At 40.4% G+C, this 16,579-nt stretch overlaps 2 protein-coding genes across 9 annotated transcripts in view; one reads left to right on the plus strand and one right to left on the minus strand.

Annotated features, from left to right (window-relative positions):
• The window catches only part of atp8a1 (ATPase phospholipid transporting 8A1), a 103,353-nt gene extending 102,543 nt beyond the window's left edge, over positions 1 to 810 (minus strand). For all 8 annotated transcript variants that reach the window (XM_071458322.1, XM_071458319.1, XM_071458321.1 and 5 more), the window contains exon 1: positions 440 to 810. In XM_071458322.1, the coding sequence (XP_071314423.1) occupies positions 440 to 488 (49 nt within the window). In that variant the 5' untranslated portion in view covers positions 489 to 810. The remainder of the gene's footprint in view (positions 1 to 439) is intronic.
• A 5,819-nt stretch (positions 811 to 6,629) lies between these two features.
• Positions 6,630 to 15,361, plus strand: grxcr1a (glutaredoxin and cysteine rich domain containing 1 a). Its single transcript, XM_071458328.1, has 4 exons — positions 6,630 to 10,174; positions 11,641 to 11,880; positions 11,986 to 12,051; positions 14,239 to 15,361. The coding sequence occupies exons 1-4, from the start codon at positions 9,770 to 9,772 to the stop codon at positions 14,416 to 14,418; spliced, it is 891 nt and encodes a 296-aa protein (XP_071314429.1). The 5' UTR covers positions 6,630 to 9,769; the 3' UTR covers positions 14,419 to 15,361.
• The last annotated feature ends 1,218 nt before the right edge of the window (positions 15,362 to 16,579 follow it).

Below are 16,579 nucleotides of genomic sequence, written 5' to 3' on the forward strand. Positions count from 1 at the left end.
CAGTCTGGGTGGGTGGTAGGTTGGTGGGTCAGGTGCACCCTACCCCACACTGGTGTCATTTCAAGAAGCTTCATGCAGGCCACAGACACCCATCAGAAACTGCCTTTGTCTGGGAAACCCCTGCTTTATCTGCAGACGTAGAAATAACATCAGCAGACTTCTCCACTTTTTGCGGGTTAACTTTCATCGAAACAAGGTGAATTAAAACTACAGTGTTTTCTCTGGATGTTCGTTTAGAAAACTCTGAAGCCCCCCGCCCACGGGGTTTCCTTGAACCCGGCTTCGGCATCGTTAATCACGGCTTTAGCTAGCAAGTTACTGTACTTCCAGGGAGCTGCCGGCCCTCTTGCAGTGACAAGGAAATACCCGTAGTATGGAGAACATGGTTTTCAAAGATTTCTCTAACACATACACCGAAGTAAAAATTGTTTCTACATACCGTCCGCCCGGGTACGAAGATCAGACATCGTTCTCTGGACGGGCGGCATCTCTCCAGGCAGAGCCGGGCGACGGCACCTGTCAAACGGCCGTTAGTTCTGCTCCCTGTGGCTGCTGCCGCTTCTTCTCAACCGTCAACAGAAATTCGGGAAAAACGGCTAAAATTCAACAGAGGAACCTCTCTCATGCGGGCTATACCGCTGCGTGTTCAGTGCTAATGATGAGAGCTGTTTCTGAGATAAAGCCAACATTCATTTCCCGGCGGTGAGAGAACCATGCCCAGGAGCCCACGGCTTCACGGTTCCCCCAGCATCCCGGTTCACACGGCGGGTTAAGGAGCCAACAGCCGCCGTCGGTTGGGAGGAGCGGACACGGTCTCACCGTAAACTGAAGTGAGGGGGACGGTGCCGCTTCACATTATGGACCGTACCACATGTAACCGCAGCGGGAGGGGGTGGGTGAACACAACAATGGTGTTTACACAGCTGCTCGATAAAATAAGTTTTTGTTTGAACATACAAAAATTGCAAAGTACTGTTTTTTAATCAGCATGGTCAATAGTGATTCATACGCGGAGATGTTTTTAAAATTGTCCAACAATTCATTGGTCGGTGTGTGTCCTCCCCCCTCTGCAGTGGATGTTGTTGGCAGGTTGAAGACACAACAATAGTACACTGGGTGGGAGTTAGCTTCTCACGATTGAGCCTTGTTTATGTATAAAATGTGGTTATTAATGTATTACTACTTTCTGCAATGTAATCACATGACAACCTCCACCATATATTACACTTATAAATATTTTGCATGCAGGAAAGGTCTCCACATAATTCTATTTTGCATTTCTTTCTATTATTATTATTAATGCATAACATTTATGCATCGCCCACTTCCCTATTTTTCATATATACTTTTTATAATTATTGTTATTTTTACAAGTAATTAAAAATATAGGGTGAAAATATATAAATATATATATATATTTATTTATTTTATTTTTCTTAAATTTTATATTTTAAAAAATACATATATATACATTTTTTTTTTTTAATCGTATTTTATAATTGTGTATGTTGTATTATTAGTAGAGGTGGAAATTACGAATTATATTTTGTACTTTACTTGAGTAATAAGGTTATATACTACAATGTACTTCTATTGCTCTACATTTCAGAGAGAAATTTTGCAGTTTTTACTCCACTACATTTATTTTAAAGCTTTCGTTTTGAGTCACTCTGAAAAACCTAGAATGTGAATATATAATGTCTCCACACATGGAAATTATATTCTGCTGTATAAGGGATTTTTTGCTAACATGTTGTTTTAAATTGTTGCTGTATGTAACTCACCAGTGACACAAAAGACATCTACAGTGCAGAAATAAGAGGACTATACACTCATTTAACCCCTGACCATAAAGGTTTATACATTTTTACCAAAGATGTCATTAATGGTTCGTATGATTATTAATGCTTTACAAAATTGTAACATGCAGGCTAATGCATAAACCTAATTAAACAGTGTTGTTACATTGCGCTCACATGTAGGAGAGGGTACACCATTAGGTTGGTGTAAATCCTCTAATTTCTTCATTTGTTTTGCCTTTTAATTCTTCATTAAGCAGGAAGGAAACCTGCTATTTAACCTCTGACTTCCTAAAGGAACACATTTTAGGGATACATTTGCTCTTGTTTATTATCTTACACAGGGCCAGATACGAAGGTTGATAGCTATGGTCATACTGTATCTGTGTGTGTGAGGTATAGAGATGGACATGTTTAACATACTGTCACACAAAAATACTGGAGGCCTGTGGAAAAAATGCATCCTATAGTAACTCAAAAACAGATAGAAAATTGAAATGAGTTTCAAAACCTCAGGATGAGCACAGGGCTTTTAGGATGCTGCGCTGGGATTGTTGGTCAAAAAACCTTCACATTTAGGGTTTAGCCCTCAACAGAGCAAAATGTGATGCGCAAGCACAAAACAGCTCAGTTTCATCTACATGGACATTTTGACAGGGGTTGTGGCTGTAGACTCCCACGTCATCTGTTGCAGAAAAAAGAAGTCTGACATTACACAGCACTTTCTGTCATTGCCTGCTCTGCTCCACATTGTCTGACAACATTCAGGATGCTTTTCATGGCTAATGTAGCAGAAATAATGTCACGAATCTTTTAAGAATTCCCTTTTTTTGCTCATCAACATATAGTCTAATAAATCAAATCCTCAGTCCTGTCCATGAAACAAGCAGTGTAAGTCTGGAGAGAACTAAACTGATAAACATATGAGAAATAAAATGGTTTTGTAATGACAGACCTGGACAGCTACTGCCCACAACACTGGAATCAAGCAGTTGTAAATAGACACCAGTATCAGTCACTGTGTCATTATGCGATTATTGTCCAGAGACAAGCTCAGCAGAAGATCTAATCCAGGGTGACTTACTCTAGCTTGCTTTATATCCCTCATCAGTGTGTCACTCTGCTGTCATGAATCTGCTCAATAACACAGACCCTCGACTGCCAAAAATAGCCCCACGTAAAGAAAAGCAATATGCATGCAAATAGAAAGAAGAAGGTAGCAACAATGCCCTCTCTGCTGCGCCTGCTTGGCCGCTGCACGGGTAAGTCAAAGTGTGTTCTCATTCCCACTGCAGTTGAAATGCAAATGACACTGGAGATGGCATTTGTACAGCAGCAGCACCACTGCAGTTGCCTGAGAGAACTGCAGTGTTATAGACTCACTACAGTTGTCTGATGTGTATATATATTACACTGGCAGTATTTTCATAATGCTGAGTGTCCTGCTTATGTGCTTTTGTATTTGCTGCCAGATTCCTTGCACATTTCTAATGCTAAACATTCTTTTATTATATCTAATTTCAAAAATATTTGTAATGTTTTGACCCAAATTTCTTATAAAAATTTAAATATATTTACTGTTGGGGAGGATTACGGGGAGATGAGATTATGCTGTGGCTGCTGAAAACAAAAAACAGTCTTTAGACTTTGTGTTTGAGCTATGCGGTACATGCTGGCTCATTTAATCACAGAAGGCATATCTACATTCATACCTCTTTGAAAAAAAATATTAAATGAAATAAAAACATGTTTTTTTTTCTGTTTCTTTCAATCTTGAATGCAACTGTAAGTCCTATTCTCAGCAGCCCTACAAAGCAAAAACACAAACACAGAAAGATTGTGTTACATAGGAGCTCAGGATTCAGCACATCCAAAAATAAGAAATGAACACCTGAACATCTCCACCTCCTCCTGTGCCTGCTAGAGACACATCTTTCCCAAAGATTTCCTTTCTTTCCCCCACTCCACCTAATTCAACATCAGCTCGCCACCATGGGGATTTGGCTCTGTGGCTCCTGCGGTTGCTAAGCAACAGTGACAAGAAGCCTGCCTCTTCGATTATGTGTGTACGCGCTGGTGTTGTGTTCTATAGCATATCCAGTCCAAACAATGACTCATTCAACCGGCCGTCGACATTTCTGCCACTATCAAAATCTGTGTCAGTTACACACGGCACCAGTGTTTTCATCGGTTTGTTTTTTTCTTTATCAGCTTGACCTAAAAAGATGTGGATGATACTCCCTCCAAACACCTTTGTCCTTTGATGTGCTATTTCATTGTAAATATGTGTTTTGGCTGGCTGTGACTGCAGATTATCCAGCCAGACGTTAGACAAACAGAGCTGATACCGTTTAGATCCAGGTCCTTTTTATTGTATATTTGTCCACAATTAGCCATTCATAAAAATAACAATTGCATTTATTATTCCAGTTACAAAAAATGAGTCTATGGAGCATCCTTGTGATCTTCACTGTCCAATATAGGCAAAAATGTTAAAATAAGATAAAACCTTAGGATTCAGATCATAAATAGTTTCAGAAAATATGTACATTTTTTGGTTTGTACAAAAACCCCATCGACAGCTTTTGTCCTGCAATTCTCGAGCTTTTTTAGCCGTCAGTTAAATTTATTTTCCCTCACCCAACACTTTGAGCAGGAAGAGTCTAAGGAATTATCTAATTATTAGAAGTTTAGACACAGCAATGACTTTGGGAGCAGAGCTGCAGAAACAGGAAGTCAGACATATCGCCACATTGCTCAAAATTTCTCAATACAGCCTCAGATGAACATGGCCTATAACTTTTGACTAATCAATCAGGTACCAGAGTACAAACAGTATCCTACAAACTACAGTGCAAACAGCCTTATTATCCAAGCTGTAAAAGTTTCCCTGTCAGCTTCTCCACTTCAAACTGCACTAAGTTTGCAGAGATAGTTATAGAGATAGAAGAATCAGCCTATGAATGATCTTTGTCTGAGCAAAAATACTGAGCTACTCAGCTGCTGTTGAGAGAGAAATACTGAATGGATCTGGATCACATCCTAGATGCTTCCAGTTAACTATAGAGGATGAATTACTGGCTATTTCCCTCACAGGTATCTTTCCCGTGTCACTGTAAAACTGTGAAACATCTCCTACGAGTAACCTCGTTTCTTTAGTGCTCAACAGTAGTTTAGAATCATTCGCTTTAAGAGGCAATTGTTATAATAAAAGCTTGCAAAATACATCAATTGTAATTTACGGGCACTTTAATTTGGCCTTTATGCTCACCACAGAACTGAGGCAGCATTTCAGTTGTAAAAATTAAGACCATTTCTCATTTTCAGTGTTTTGACACTCTGAGAAAAAAGTGCTGACCACAGCTGAGGCTGCAGTCCCTCCAGCGTTCTGTTTGTAAATCTTTAGAGTGAAAATTGAATCTCTGTCTTTTCCGGATACATTAATCCTGCTCCTGCTCACTTGACTTAAATCATCTTGTCATTGATTTTATCATTAATAAATCCTCCAACTCTACAGACTGATCAGACCAAGCCAGTGGCTGCAGCCGTCAGGCCAGCTGTTGCATCCTTCATGCCTTGCCTACAGCTCTTCAGGGAGTGATTGGGCGGCGTGACATTTAGCTGTAATTGAATTGCATTCTGCCCCCTTGTGGATGTTGATCTGCAGTCCGGGAAGCGTGAGGTGGTCTGATGGCCAACTAATCACAAATGGTGAGTCATCGTGGAGTCAGTTTCCTATACCTTGTTTGCAATTATTGATTTACGTGTGCAGCTCCTCTTGTCAAACTTGCACAAAGACACATTTCACATTTCAGACACTCTGTCTTTAAGAGGTAAATTTCTAGATGTGGAGAGATCAGTCTGATTCTGTCTTACTACAACAACTCAAATATGTACAGCAAATCAGTCATATGATGAAGTAAACATAAAGATCATACTGGCAATCTCTGAATACACATCTTCATTCGAGCTGCACAAAATTGAAGCCATTCATCAGCCACGTTTTCCACTCAGTCACAGCCGAGCCAACAAACAGCAGTGAAATTAAAGAGAGAGCATTAATCTTTTCACATGGCTTTTTTATTAGCAGTTGAGGTGGTTGGCAAGGCTACATTAGCACTACTGATGGAGGGGGGCTAAGCGATAAGCTCTTCAGGTTGATTAGACCATGTTTAATATGTTTAACAGACTCGAATAGAAACCATCTCAGTGGTCTCTTGTCAAACTGTGCTGAAGTGAGATAAAATGGCTTCTTGACACATGACGTGGGTGTGTTTCACTAAACTCTAGATAAGCATGTCCCCGTCCTGTCATGACGGTCGGCTAAACAACATGGGGAGCTTGTTTTCACGTGTATCCTATTTTAACCCATCTACTGTAGTAATGTAGTTTGTTGTAGTGAGATAACTGAGGAGATTTGCTCTTCATCCTGATTGAAAGTTATAGGGTGTGTGGGGGATGGTTGAGAAAACGCTCCTCTATGTTATCAAAAACTAATTAAAATGAAAATGATATGTAAAGACCGTGACTGATTTATTCCAATTATAAGAACAGAATGTTCAACTGGCAGGAAGCATAACATAAGCAGCTTTATCCAGACACTGACTGCCAAAATGTAGATCTTCTAATCCAGCCAGCCAAGACAAGGACTGCAATATAATATAATATAATATAATATAATATAATATAATATAATATAATATAATATAATATAATATAATATAATATAATATAATATAATATAATATAATATAATATAATATTTATTCACAAAACAAGAAAATATTGTAAAGATGACAGAAGAAATATATTCAGACTCATAATTCAAGGTCCACTTCCGCGTCCAGGTTTGGCGTTTCCAAGGTCAAGAAATGACTTTTTGAGCTCAGAATATTTATTTATTTATTTATTTATTGCAGATTTTACGAAGAAGAGCAAATACAAACAAATCCTGCTGGTAGCCTTTGAGCTGAGGCACAATGGCAGAATTTGTGAACCATTTGCTCAATCTTGTTCAGTGATTTTCTTTTTTTTTTTTAAGTTCTTCTCAAGACACGTTTTAAACTATATAAATATATTCTGCAATCATTGATATTTTATTATTTTCCCACATGACAAGGTCAAAAAAACTCAGAAACAACGAATAAAATAACTTCAAACTTATTTAAAGCCTTTATTTATTTCTCATTCATTACTATTAATGCTAGAGTCTATCAGCGTTGGAGTCTAACAAAGGCACGTTGCAACTCATGTATTTACAAAAATGGCATAAATTGGTTGCTTGCCACAAAACAATCATTTGACTGACAACAAGATATTGAGACAATATGGACATAATGATCTATGGCAGTATTACTGTAACCTGTTCTTTTTGTGAATAAATGAGTCACAACATGACGACTTTATGAACTATTCATAAAGTCTGTCAAACAGCTGATAGTGTCGTCGGTCATAGTTCACTAATGTATGTAACTTGAACAGTGGTTACATGACCTTAGAAAATCTCAGAACAGAAATCTCTCATGTGAAACAACCAAAACTGTTCTAACTTACCTTATAGTAAGAAGCTAGAGCCTTTAAAGACATAACTCCAGGACAGTGAAAGCTAAATAAATAAAAAACACAAATCAATAAAATCAAGATCTTGGACTACATTTAAAAAATGAAACTGATTTTGCCGTCCTCAGCCCCTCAGTCTGTAATTTCGCAGTCTGGACGCCCGAATAGCCTCTGATATTGGCTTTTATCAGCAATAATATACAATAAGCCTTTGTAGGCCATATAGAAATAGCTGCTGTAATGTCCTTATAATGAAAGACAGTTTAAAGGAGACTTAGGGTCACTTTGGATCAATAAGACCTGGATCCCCAGCCAGACTCATAATACCACTACAACCTCAGGATGTCACTAAATCTTAGCTTGACACATTAGACTTTCCCAGATGGATTTTCTCTAATGATCAGCAGGATGGAACAGGTTAGGGCATGTTGTGTGTGTGTGTGTGTGTGTGTGTGTGTGTGTGTGTGTGTGTAGCTCTTACCTCAGGAGCCAAACGGCAGCACTCAAACAGAGCGGCGCTGTCACTGCTACAAGCTGACGTGCCACATCTCCAGGGAGCTGCTTCATCACCTGTGACACAAAGAGAACTGGCCGAGGCGTCTCTGAGGACACGCTGCTGTACTGTGTCACTGTGACACATTATATGATGCCCAGTGAACACCTGCACTCCCACTTCAGGTGTAACACGACACACTTAACATCAGGCATTCGTGCACGTGGAAGATGTCGGAGTGCATTTCAGAGAGAGTCATTGCATTTGAAAAAAACATGTAGTATGTTCCAGAAATTGGAGCCATAATGACTCGAGAATAAATGTATAGTCTGCCGTATTTAATTTGAGTGCTTGCAGAAATTTGTGACATTAGTTACATCCTGTCTTTTGTTGGTTTGTTGTTCATTCTTTGTATATTTGCTCATCTTTATCTACAGGGTATATACTGTGTATCTACGCACAGTTTTGCTTCTCTGACCTATTTGGGTAGATGCTGAAATGTACAATCTGGTAATGTGTGGAGGGACAATAAAGTTAATTTAAATTCAAATTCATTTCAAAATTGAACTCAGTTTAACCTAAAGTTTCAAGTTCATGTTTGTCATTTTAGTTGTAAGAAATCCAGGTAAAATCAGGGCTGAACAATTAATCACACCATAAACAACACACCATATGAAGGTGTTACAGAGATGTCCCTGACCTACAAATCAATTCCTGCAGATCTAAGGTAAACATGCTTGTTTAGTACCCAGGAAAAATCACATCATCATCATTTTCATTTTCTTTTTCAGTGAAAATTAAATACAAAAATGACCTTTCCAACTGAAATTGTGACTCATATTGCAAACACAATATCTGCCAAAATAATTGCCGCCTGATTTTTTTTAACTCCGTTCAGCCCTGAAATGTGTAAACATTTAAAGCATCAAGGAAAAAAAAACATAAAATACTGAAAGGGTACTGGTATGAAAATGTAACTGCCATAAAACATCTGAGTATTTCAAATATGGTTAAAACAGAAGACACCATGATACAGAATATTAACATTAATACACATTTGTACAAAGTTTTACAGCCGTGCCCTTTGAGACAGTACTGCATTACGTGTTTAAATTGAAAAAATAAATTTAATGTTAATACAAGTTATCGCATCGGATAAGTGAAGACTTTGACCTGCTGGTGGCGCTAGAGGTGCTAGAGGGCTTCAGTAGGCTTCATCCTGTAGAAACCATGAATGATTTTATAAAACTTCATGACAATCCATGACTAGTTAGTTGTCGAGATATCTGACTCTGTACTTCATCAGAGTGGTGGGCAGATGGACTGACATTGCTGCTGCTGTATCTGAACATGATGTAAGATAATGATGTAGTTTGTGCCTGTTTGTGGTGTGTGTTGAGAGCTGAGTAGCTGTGGGGTGTTCAGCAGTCTGACATTTAAATCATTCATTCATTCTTTTTTTTTTTCAAATGACTGTAATACATCTTAAAACGTGGCTGATGCTGAAGTTGTTTTGGCCTCACAGTATCAGCTGTCATCTTGTCCCGAGAGAGAGAAATGTTTGTTTGTTTGATTAAAGCATATGAAGTCAGGCCATTAAAAGTCTTCTGTCAAAGCTTTGGTGAAAACTGTGTAAACTGATGAATAATTCAAAGACAACTATCATTTTACTTGAGATTAGCCTGCTAGGTTGCCATGGCAGGAAAGCATGTATTATTTACTGGCAGTGTGAGTCTGGCTGTGAGGCAGTTCACAGGCTCTCAGTCATTTTTAGATCTGTACAAACGGCAAGGATTAAACGTGGTAGTAATCCATGGGAAGGAAAACAGTGTGTCTGAGCTGCATGCTTACCCCCGAATGAGCGGCAAGGAGATACACTGCAGTGCTGTGGACCATGTAATGTAGCAGAGAGCTTGCAATGGAGGGGACAATGCTGACGGCAGAGCAGGAGAAGCCCCAGAAGCGGGTGAGGTTCCGCGTGGCTTCAGGGAACAGCGGACGGGTGCTGAAGGAGATGTTCAAGGATGAGGGGCCTTCAGACTCCCTGGATTCAGACTGCACCAGCAGCTCTGACGCTGAGCGGGCCAGTACCCCCTCTACAAGTGGAGACGCACACGGAAACCTGTATGGATACCTGGGCTCGGAGCTGGACGACAGTGAGGGTGAGCCTGATGACCTGCTCGTGTACGCGGGGGCCACCAAGGACTGGATGTTCACCACCAAGAGGGTCAACATACTCAGCAAAAATGGGACTGTGAGGGGGGTCAAACACAAAGTCAGCGCAGGCCAGACGCTGTTTGAAAACCTTCCCAGTTCCAACAGTGTAAGTACATCTGACTTGGCCTGGTCTTGTCTGATTGTTTAATATAACCTGTTCATGAAATCACATTTGTTCCTGAAGGCTTTCAGCTGCAGTTCCCGTCAGTGTGAGTCACTGTCCTCAAGTCTAGTTACAGGTAGCAGCTACATACAGGTGTATGAATGGGATAAAAGCTCACAATGGAGGACAAGGTCACAGAGCAATTAAAGATTAATGATGCATTTCGTTAGGTGTTTCAAGAGAAACTAATCAGGTTAATGAATTCTCGGCACTTTGCTTTCTAGTATCGGTGCACAGAGAACTGTTTCTTATTCTGATGTAAGTCTTGGCCTGTGTGCCGATGCGAAGGTGATGTAAAGGGTCGTAGTGAAGAAACTATTTCTCTGCTGAGTGGTATTAGGTGGAGACGGCGTCACTGCAGACGAGATAAAGCTTCTCATCGTGATTAAGTGAGATTATCTTTCCTTTAGTGTGAGGTTTAAATGCGTATCAAGGTGAAAGGGTGCGGTCTGGTCCCAAAGGAAATTTTGGGTGTTTCTAGATGTTCTATCAATTTATAAATCACTTTACTTGATCACCATGTTTTTGCTAAGCATGCCGAACATCTATTCTAACACCATGAACACGTAGTTTTTTAGATAATGCATATATAAAATATATCATTGCATGTTTATTTTTTTTTTGCAATCTCAATCCATACTCCCACCAGCAATGCCTTTCAATAAAAACATAACTTTGACAAATATGATAAGTATCTCAAGTAATTTTCAAGTCTTTGCAGAGTGAATTGATTTCAAAACTGTTGCAATCAACAGCTGTACTTTTTTAAATTCTGGAGAACTATGCAGATAATACATAACGTGTTGTAAAAGGGTTAAAACATGTGGTACCACTTTCTCAAAAGGCACCTTTTATAAAGGGTTTATCAGGGTTTATAACCTAATAATAACACACAGCCACCCAAACATAGGCCTAGGAGGGGTTTAGTTACCGAATTGGGGATGTCATTCGGTTGAATGCTGACTTTATCTCAACAAACTGTACGTCAGTGTTGGCCTCACAAACCTATCAGTGTAAAGCCTTTTAAGGTCCCAGTACCATTGTTATACTGTACTTGATTTGTAACAGGGCTACGATTTTTACCATGAAAATGTTTACTTTTTTGTGCTTAACATCTTGGTTCTGTATCAGTTTGACTAATTCTGTAAACTTAGAAAAGACCAGGATCATGGTTCAAACTGATTCAGGAACAGGAACCATTTGGTTTTGGGTTTGCCAAACAAAAATTATAAAAAAAAGTTGTGCTATCAGTATTGATACTATTTGTTCTGGCATTTCTCAATGATATGTCCAGAACACACTGAAATTTTATATCATAATCTGCATCATACTCCTGCTGGGAGGCATGATTTAATTTTCCACATAGTTCATCTGAAAAAAGGGAATCTTGTGCTTTCTCGCTTGTGTAGATTGAGCTATCGCTTGAGTTTGGGCAGATTGTGATCTACACAACGAGTTTCCGTGTGGTGAGAACCACCTTTGAACGCTGCGAGCTGGTCAGAAAGATTTTCCAGAACCACAGGGTGAAGTTTGTGGAGAAGAACATCGCCCTGAACGGCGAATATGGGAAGGAGCTGGAGGAGCGGTGCAAACGTGTGGGAGAACCTCCTTCATTACCGGTCGTGTTCATTGATGGACACTACCTTGGGGTCAGTTATTATCGCTCTGTTCTCATGGTATCTAATGTCAATATCTTGTACATCCCACACTGAGTTCACCGAATATTGACTTTGGGCATTTACCTTGTTTTACAGGGCGCTGAGAAAATACTCAGCATGAACGAATCAGGAGAGCTTCAAGATCTTCTGACAAAAATTGAGGTTTGTTTTCACAGTGTTTGCCTTGGAAATCACACTATGAATAATTAATGGTGGATAAATATATGATTTTCCTGTGAATCAGGTTGAGTCAACTACTTGATTTTGCACATATTAATGTTTAATTGTTCATACAATTCCTATTAGATTTACTAAATGTCATATATGCTTTGTAGCACATGTAATATTAAAGCCATGATATTCAGCAGTGATTATAAAGTCATAATAAATTAATGCTTTGTGTTTGAAAAGAGATGAATACAGTGCAAACAGGAGCAGTCATTTCCCCTCACTACTGATGTCATCAATAAAAAATGAGCAAGCTGCAACGTTAAAGATGCATGGACATCAATAAGTGACCATCAATAATGGAGGGCTTGTTATTGATTCTGCCTCCAACACATTTGTTCAAACACACCAACACAGCGCACAGCACTCTGTGGTACAGACCGAGATTGAGCTGCAGCAGCGTCGCTCACACAGACACCGGCCTTGTCTCAGGCCTTGGCTATAATTTGGAGTTGAGACCGAACAAAAGTCTTCATGACAGAAAGCAGTGTGATGACATTTACATCATGCATCCCACTCACTGCAGGCTGTTTAAAAAGTATGCAGCTCTGAAAGGTCATGCATTCACTAATCAGTCCTCGACTGGCAACATGACTTTAATTTAATTCTTACAGAATATCTGCAGTTTTACACCAAAAAAAAAAAAAAAAAACAATTTGGAAAGGAAGCTTTGTTTAAAATCACGGTTTGACATTTTGGAAAACACAATTATTTGCTTTCTTGCCAGGAGTCAGATGAGAATATTGACATCACTCTCACGTTTGCAAAATATGAAGATACGTCCAGGAGGTGGATAGCTTAGCTTAGCTTAGCACAAAGACTGGAAACAGAGGGAAACAGCTAGCATGGCTCTGTCTAAAAATAATAGAATAAATCTACCAGCATCTCTGAAACTCTCTGATAAACATGTCATATCTAATAACCTGTTTGTTTAATCCAAGCAAAAACCAAAGTGTGAAGAAGACAAGTTGTGGTTTTAGTGGGAGTTAATGCTGCAATCACGTAATGTTGATAAAATAAGAAGAACAAGAAAACCTCCCGTTATTGTTCAGCCCCGCTGCTGGCTGATTGAACTCACATGGTGTGAGTATCCGAAATTAACTGATTAACAAGAGAAACAAGATACAAAATCCTGTGTGTGGCTCCTTCTAAAATAGCTGAATCCATTGTGAAAGTGTTTATACTATTTTCTATATGGTTATACCTGACAACAGTAGTGGTTTCGCAGCCATTTTGCCACAATTGTTGACATTTCTGCTACGGCTCAGGAGGTAAAGCAGCTCATCCACTGAAGTGTCCTTGGGCAAGGTACTGAACCCGAATTTGCTTCCAGTTTATCATCGATATGTAAGATTGTGTGTGTGATAGAAAAGTGCTGAATGTATCAAAAAAGCATTGTTTGAATGTGTGAGCGAACAGCTGGACGTGTAGAGTGCCCTGATTGGTCAACTAGAAAGGAGCTATGTAAGTGGTGTCCATTTATCGTTTACCATTTCTGTGGTTTTCACCAAATTGGAGATTTAGGTGCTGTCAGAAATTCCCGGCATCTCTGATTGAGAATTATAACTTCAGTGGTGAACATGAACAGTTCTTTCAACCTAATTACTCGTTATTATGACCTAAACAATATAACTGGACACAACATACGTCCTATAGTGACTCTCTGATGTCTCTCCCAGTGTCCTCACAACCTCAAAGTGGATGCAAGACTCCAGTAATTATAACTGAATAACAACAAATAGTCCTGAACATTATCTCCCCTCAAAACCACAACTTGTTGCTTTTACACTTTGGTTTTTGTGCAGATTAAATCAATTAGATATCATGTTAGTTAGTGAGTTGTCGAGATGCTGGTGCACCAATTTTCTTAGAGGTAGGCTGGCTGTGTCCCCATGTTTCCCGTCATTATGCTAAGCTACGCTAACTGGCTGCTTGCTGTAGTTTCATATTTATTGTACAGACATGAGAGTGGAATTGATCTTCTCATCTTACTCTTGGCAAAGTGAGAGAAACTATGCATTTTAACCCTAATTTGTCCTGAATGTGAAGATATTTTAGGTCTTTAACGTTGAAAATCTTATACGAAGTGTTAAAGAAAATGCCATCTATTCTTTTCTGCAGAGGGTACAGCATCCCCAGACGTGCCAGACCTGTGGGGGCTTTGCCTTCATCCCATGCCCAACGTGCCATGGCAGCAAGATGTCCGTGTTTCGCAACTGCTTCACGGATTCCTTCAAAGCCCTCAAGTGCACTTCCTGCAACGAGAACGGCCTGCAGGCCTGTGTGAGCTGCAGCCAGTGAGGATGTAATGTGCCTGACCCAACATCCTTATTCCCTCCTCTAGGGCCCTGAGCTGGACTGCACCACAGGCAGCGAAAAGAAACGCAGCAGGACTCTTCTTCCATGGCCATTGTTAGTTTAAAAAAAAAAAAAAAATTTGTAATAAATAAAATCCGTGAATTTCTGGATTCGGTACTGATGCTATGGATATGATGGATTTCAGTGTATTTCATGATTTGAATATGTTAGTTATTTATGATCTAAAGCAAATCAGGTGGCTCCCGTTAGATTAGTGCAAAAGTTTCTGTCTGTACACTGAGGAGTCATGAACTGGTTTCACCTGTGGTAAACTTAAGCTTGTTAGTTAATTAGTGAGGAGGCTCCTTCATTGACAATGCTCTCATTACTAATCCCATATCAGACAGAGTCAAGGATAACAGACACTCAGGACAGAGAGGGAAAGTCAAGGGCTCAGTTTGCAGCCAGTAGAAGGCCTGAAACTGGACCGTTGTCCACAGAGCAGCACCAAACCCCATTCAAGCCTCACAGGCCATTCACAGGGAAGTATGATACACACACGGGTAAATTCATATAAATCAAGGGAAGCAAATTCATTTCAAGTGTTTTAAGAGACTTTATTAATTTCCAGTCTCTGTAGTCGAGCACATATAATCATATTTGATAACCTATTCAGCCCCTTGTGCTGCTCATGTATTATGGATCACACTGAAGTCACAGAGCTACACACTGATCACCTGAGAAATAATGACTGAAGAGGAACAGCAGCTCCAGTAGTCACTTTTTGGGATGCGTAACTGTGAATCAAGGCTGGTCCAGAGGAAGCACAGAGCAGTGCAACTAACTGGTTCAATAATGTACTGGCTGCTACAGGATGTGGGTTCATATTGAATAATTCAGCCCAGGAAGAACTCATCATGTTCCAGTTTCTTTTTTTTTTTTTTTTTTATAAAAAAGCAGAAGATGTCAGTGTCTGGCTCCATCACTGTGAGGATTAAAAGAAAGTCAGCTCCATCGCCAACTGTTCCCGCAGGTCACGCACAGTCCCCGCACCTCTGTGTCCTTAAAGGATGACGTCACTTGTTGGCAGCCATGCAGGGGGTGGGGGGGCGCAGCGGCTCAGCTCTCTGCGCTGTCATAGCCCTGTACAATGCTGCTTGAACATGACAAGACAAGGCAGCACTGTAAAGAGGCTAAAAGCGCAGAGCAAGGTGGGGGGGGGGGGGCTCATCCTGCCATCACACAGTACCCGGATTGCTCTGGATGCTCCTGCACCTGAGTCTGAAACAGCAATCACATCGATCATTTAGTAAAAGTGAGAAACACACACATGATACAGGTTAATGAGGGCTTCCTGCGCGGGCAGATGGGAGGTGATTACACTGCTGCTGCTGGAAATCTCGTTTCTTTAATTCAATCCTGCACCGAAGAATAATGAGGGCTCGGGGGGAGCTGTAACCACAGGCTTGTGGTGATGGAGGGAGGGGGGGGGGGGGGGGGGGGGGGTTGCAAGAAAAATCTGAGACCCCAACTGTGCAGGTTTACTGCGCCCCCATCTGTAGGCTGCTGGAGATGAAAACAGTGGGGAGGGAAAAACAGTATGCATCGAAAAAATATAACAAAAAAAAAAAAAAAAACAGCTACATTTAAAAACATTTTTTAAAAGTAGCTCAGAATATTTAGCAGTGAATGAGTGAGAGCAGCGATGGGAGGTGATGGAGATGTTTGTGATCTCCAGACGTGACAGCGCGTCTCGACGCATGTTTCTTTCACAAGAATGAGCCAAATGAGCCGAAGGACCTGCTGGTGTTTCTCTTTTTTTTTAATCATCGTGCACAAGCGACCCTCTCCTGCTCTAAGGACACACGAAAGGAGACGAGATGGGCAGTGGCACTGGCACGGCTGACTTGGGAATGGTAATGACGAGAGACATGACACCGATATGCGCGCAACACCCACAACGTGAAGACAACATTCAATGGTCAAAAACCTGCAGTGGAGCGTGTCCGCATTGTCCCCGCTCTCCGGGCTCGGCCAGAAAATGATTTCAGTGGAGCAGTGTAGCGTGGTCCGGCCGCGATGCTGTGCGTAATGTTTTGAATGGTCGGTCAATGCGCAGACTGGTTGGAAATGACTGTTTTTATTGACGTCAGCGCACAGGCTA

Source organism: Trachinotus anak, unplaced genomic scaffold, assembly GCF_046630095.1.
Source record: "Trachinotus anak isolate AG129_WGS33_773 ecotype Australia unplaced genomic scaffold, CSIRO_AGI_Tana_v1 ptg000021l, whole genome shotgun sequence".
NCBI lineage: Eukaryota > Metazoa > Chordata > Actinopteri > Carangiformes > Carangidae > Trachinotus > Trachinotus anak.

What these genes read in the sequence shown, in the direction of transcription:
- grxcr1a (XM_071458328.1), top strand. Translation starts at nt 9,770, where the DNA reads ATGGAGGGGACAATGCTGACGGCAGAGCAGGAGAAGCCCCAGAAGCGG. An exon ending in ACCTTCCCAGTTCCAACAGT is followed by an intron (nt 10,175 to 11,640) that starts GTAAGTACATCT and finishes TCGCTTGTGTAG; the next exon opens with ATTGAGCTATCGCTTGAGTT. An exon ending in ATCTTCTGACAAAAATTGAG is followed by an intron (nt 12,052 to 14,238) that starts GTTTGTTTTCAC and finishes TCTTTTCTGCAG; the next exon opens with AGGGTACAGCATCCCCAGAC.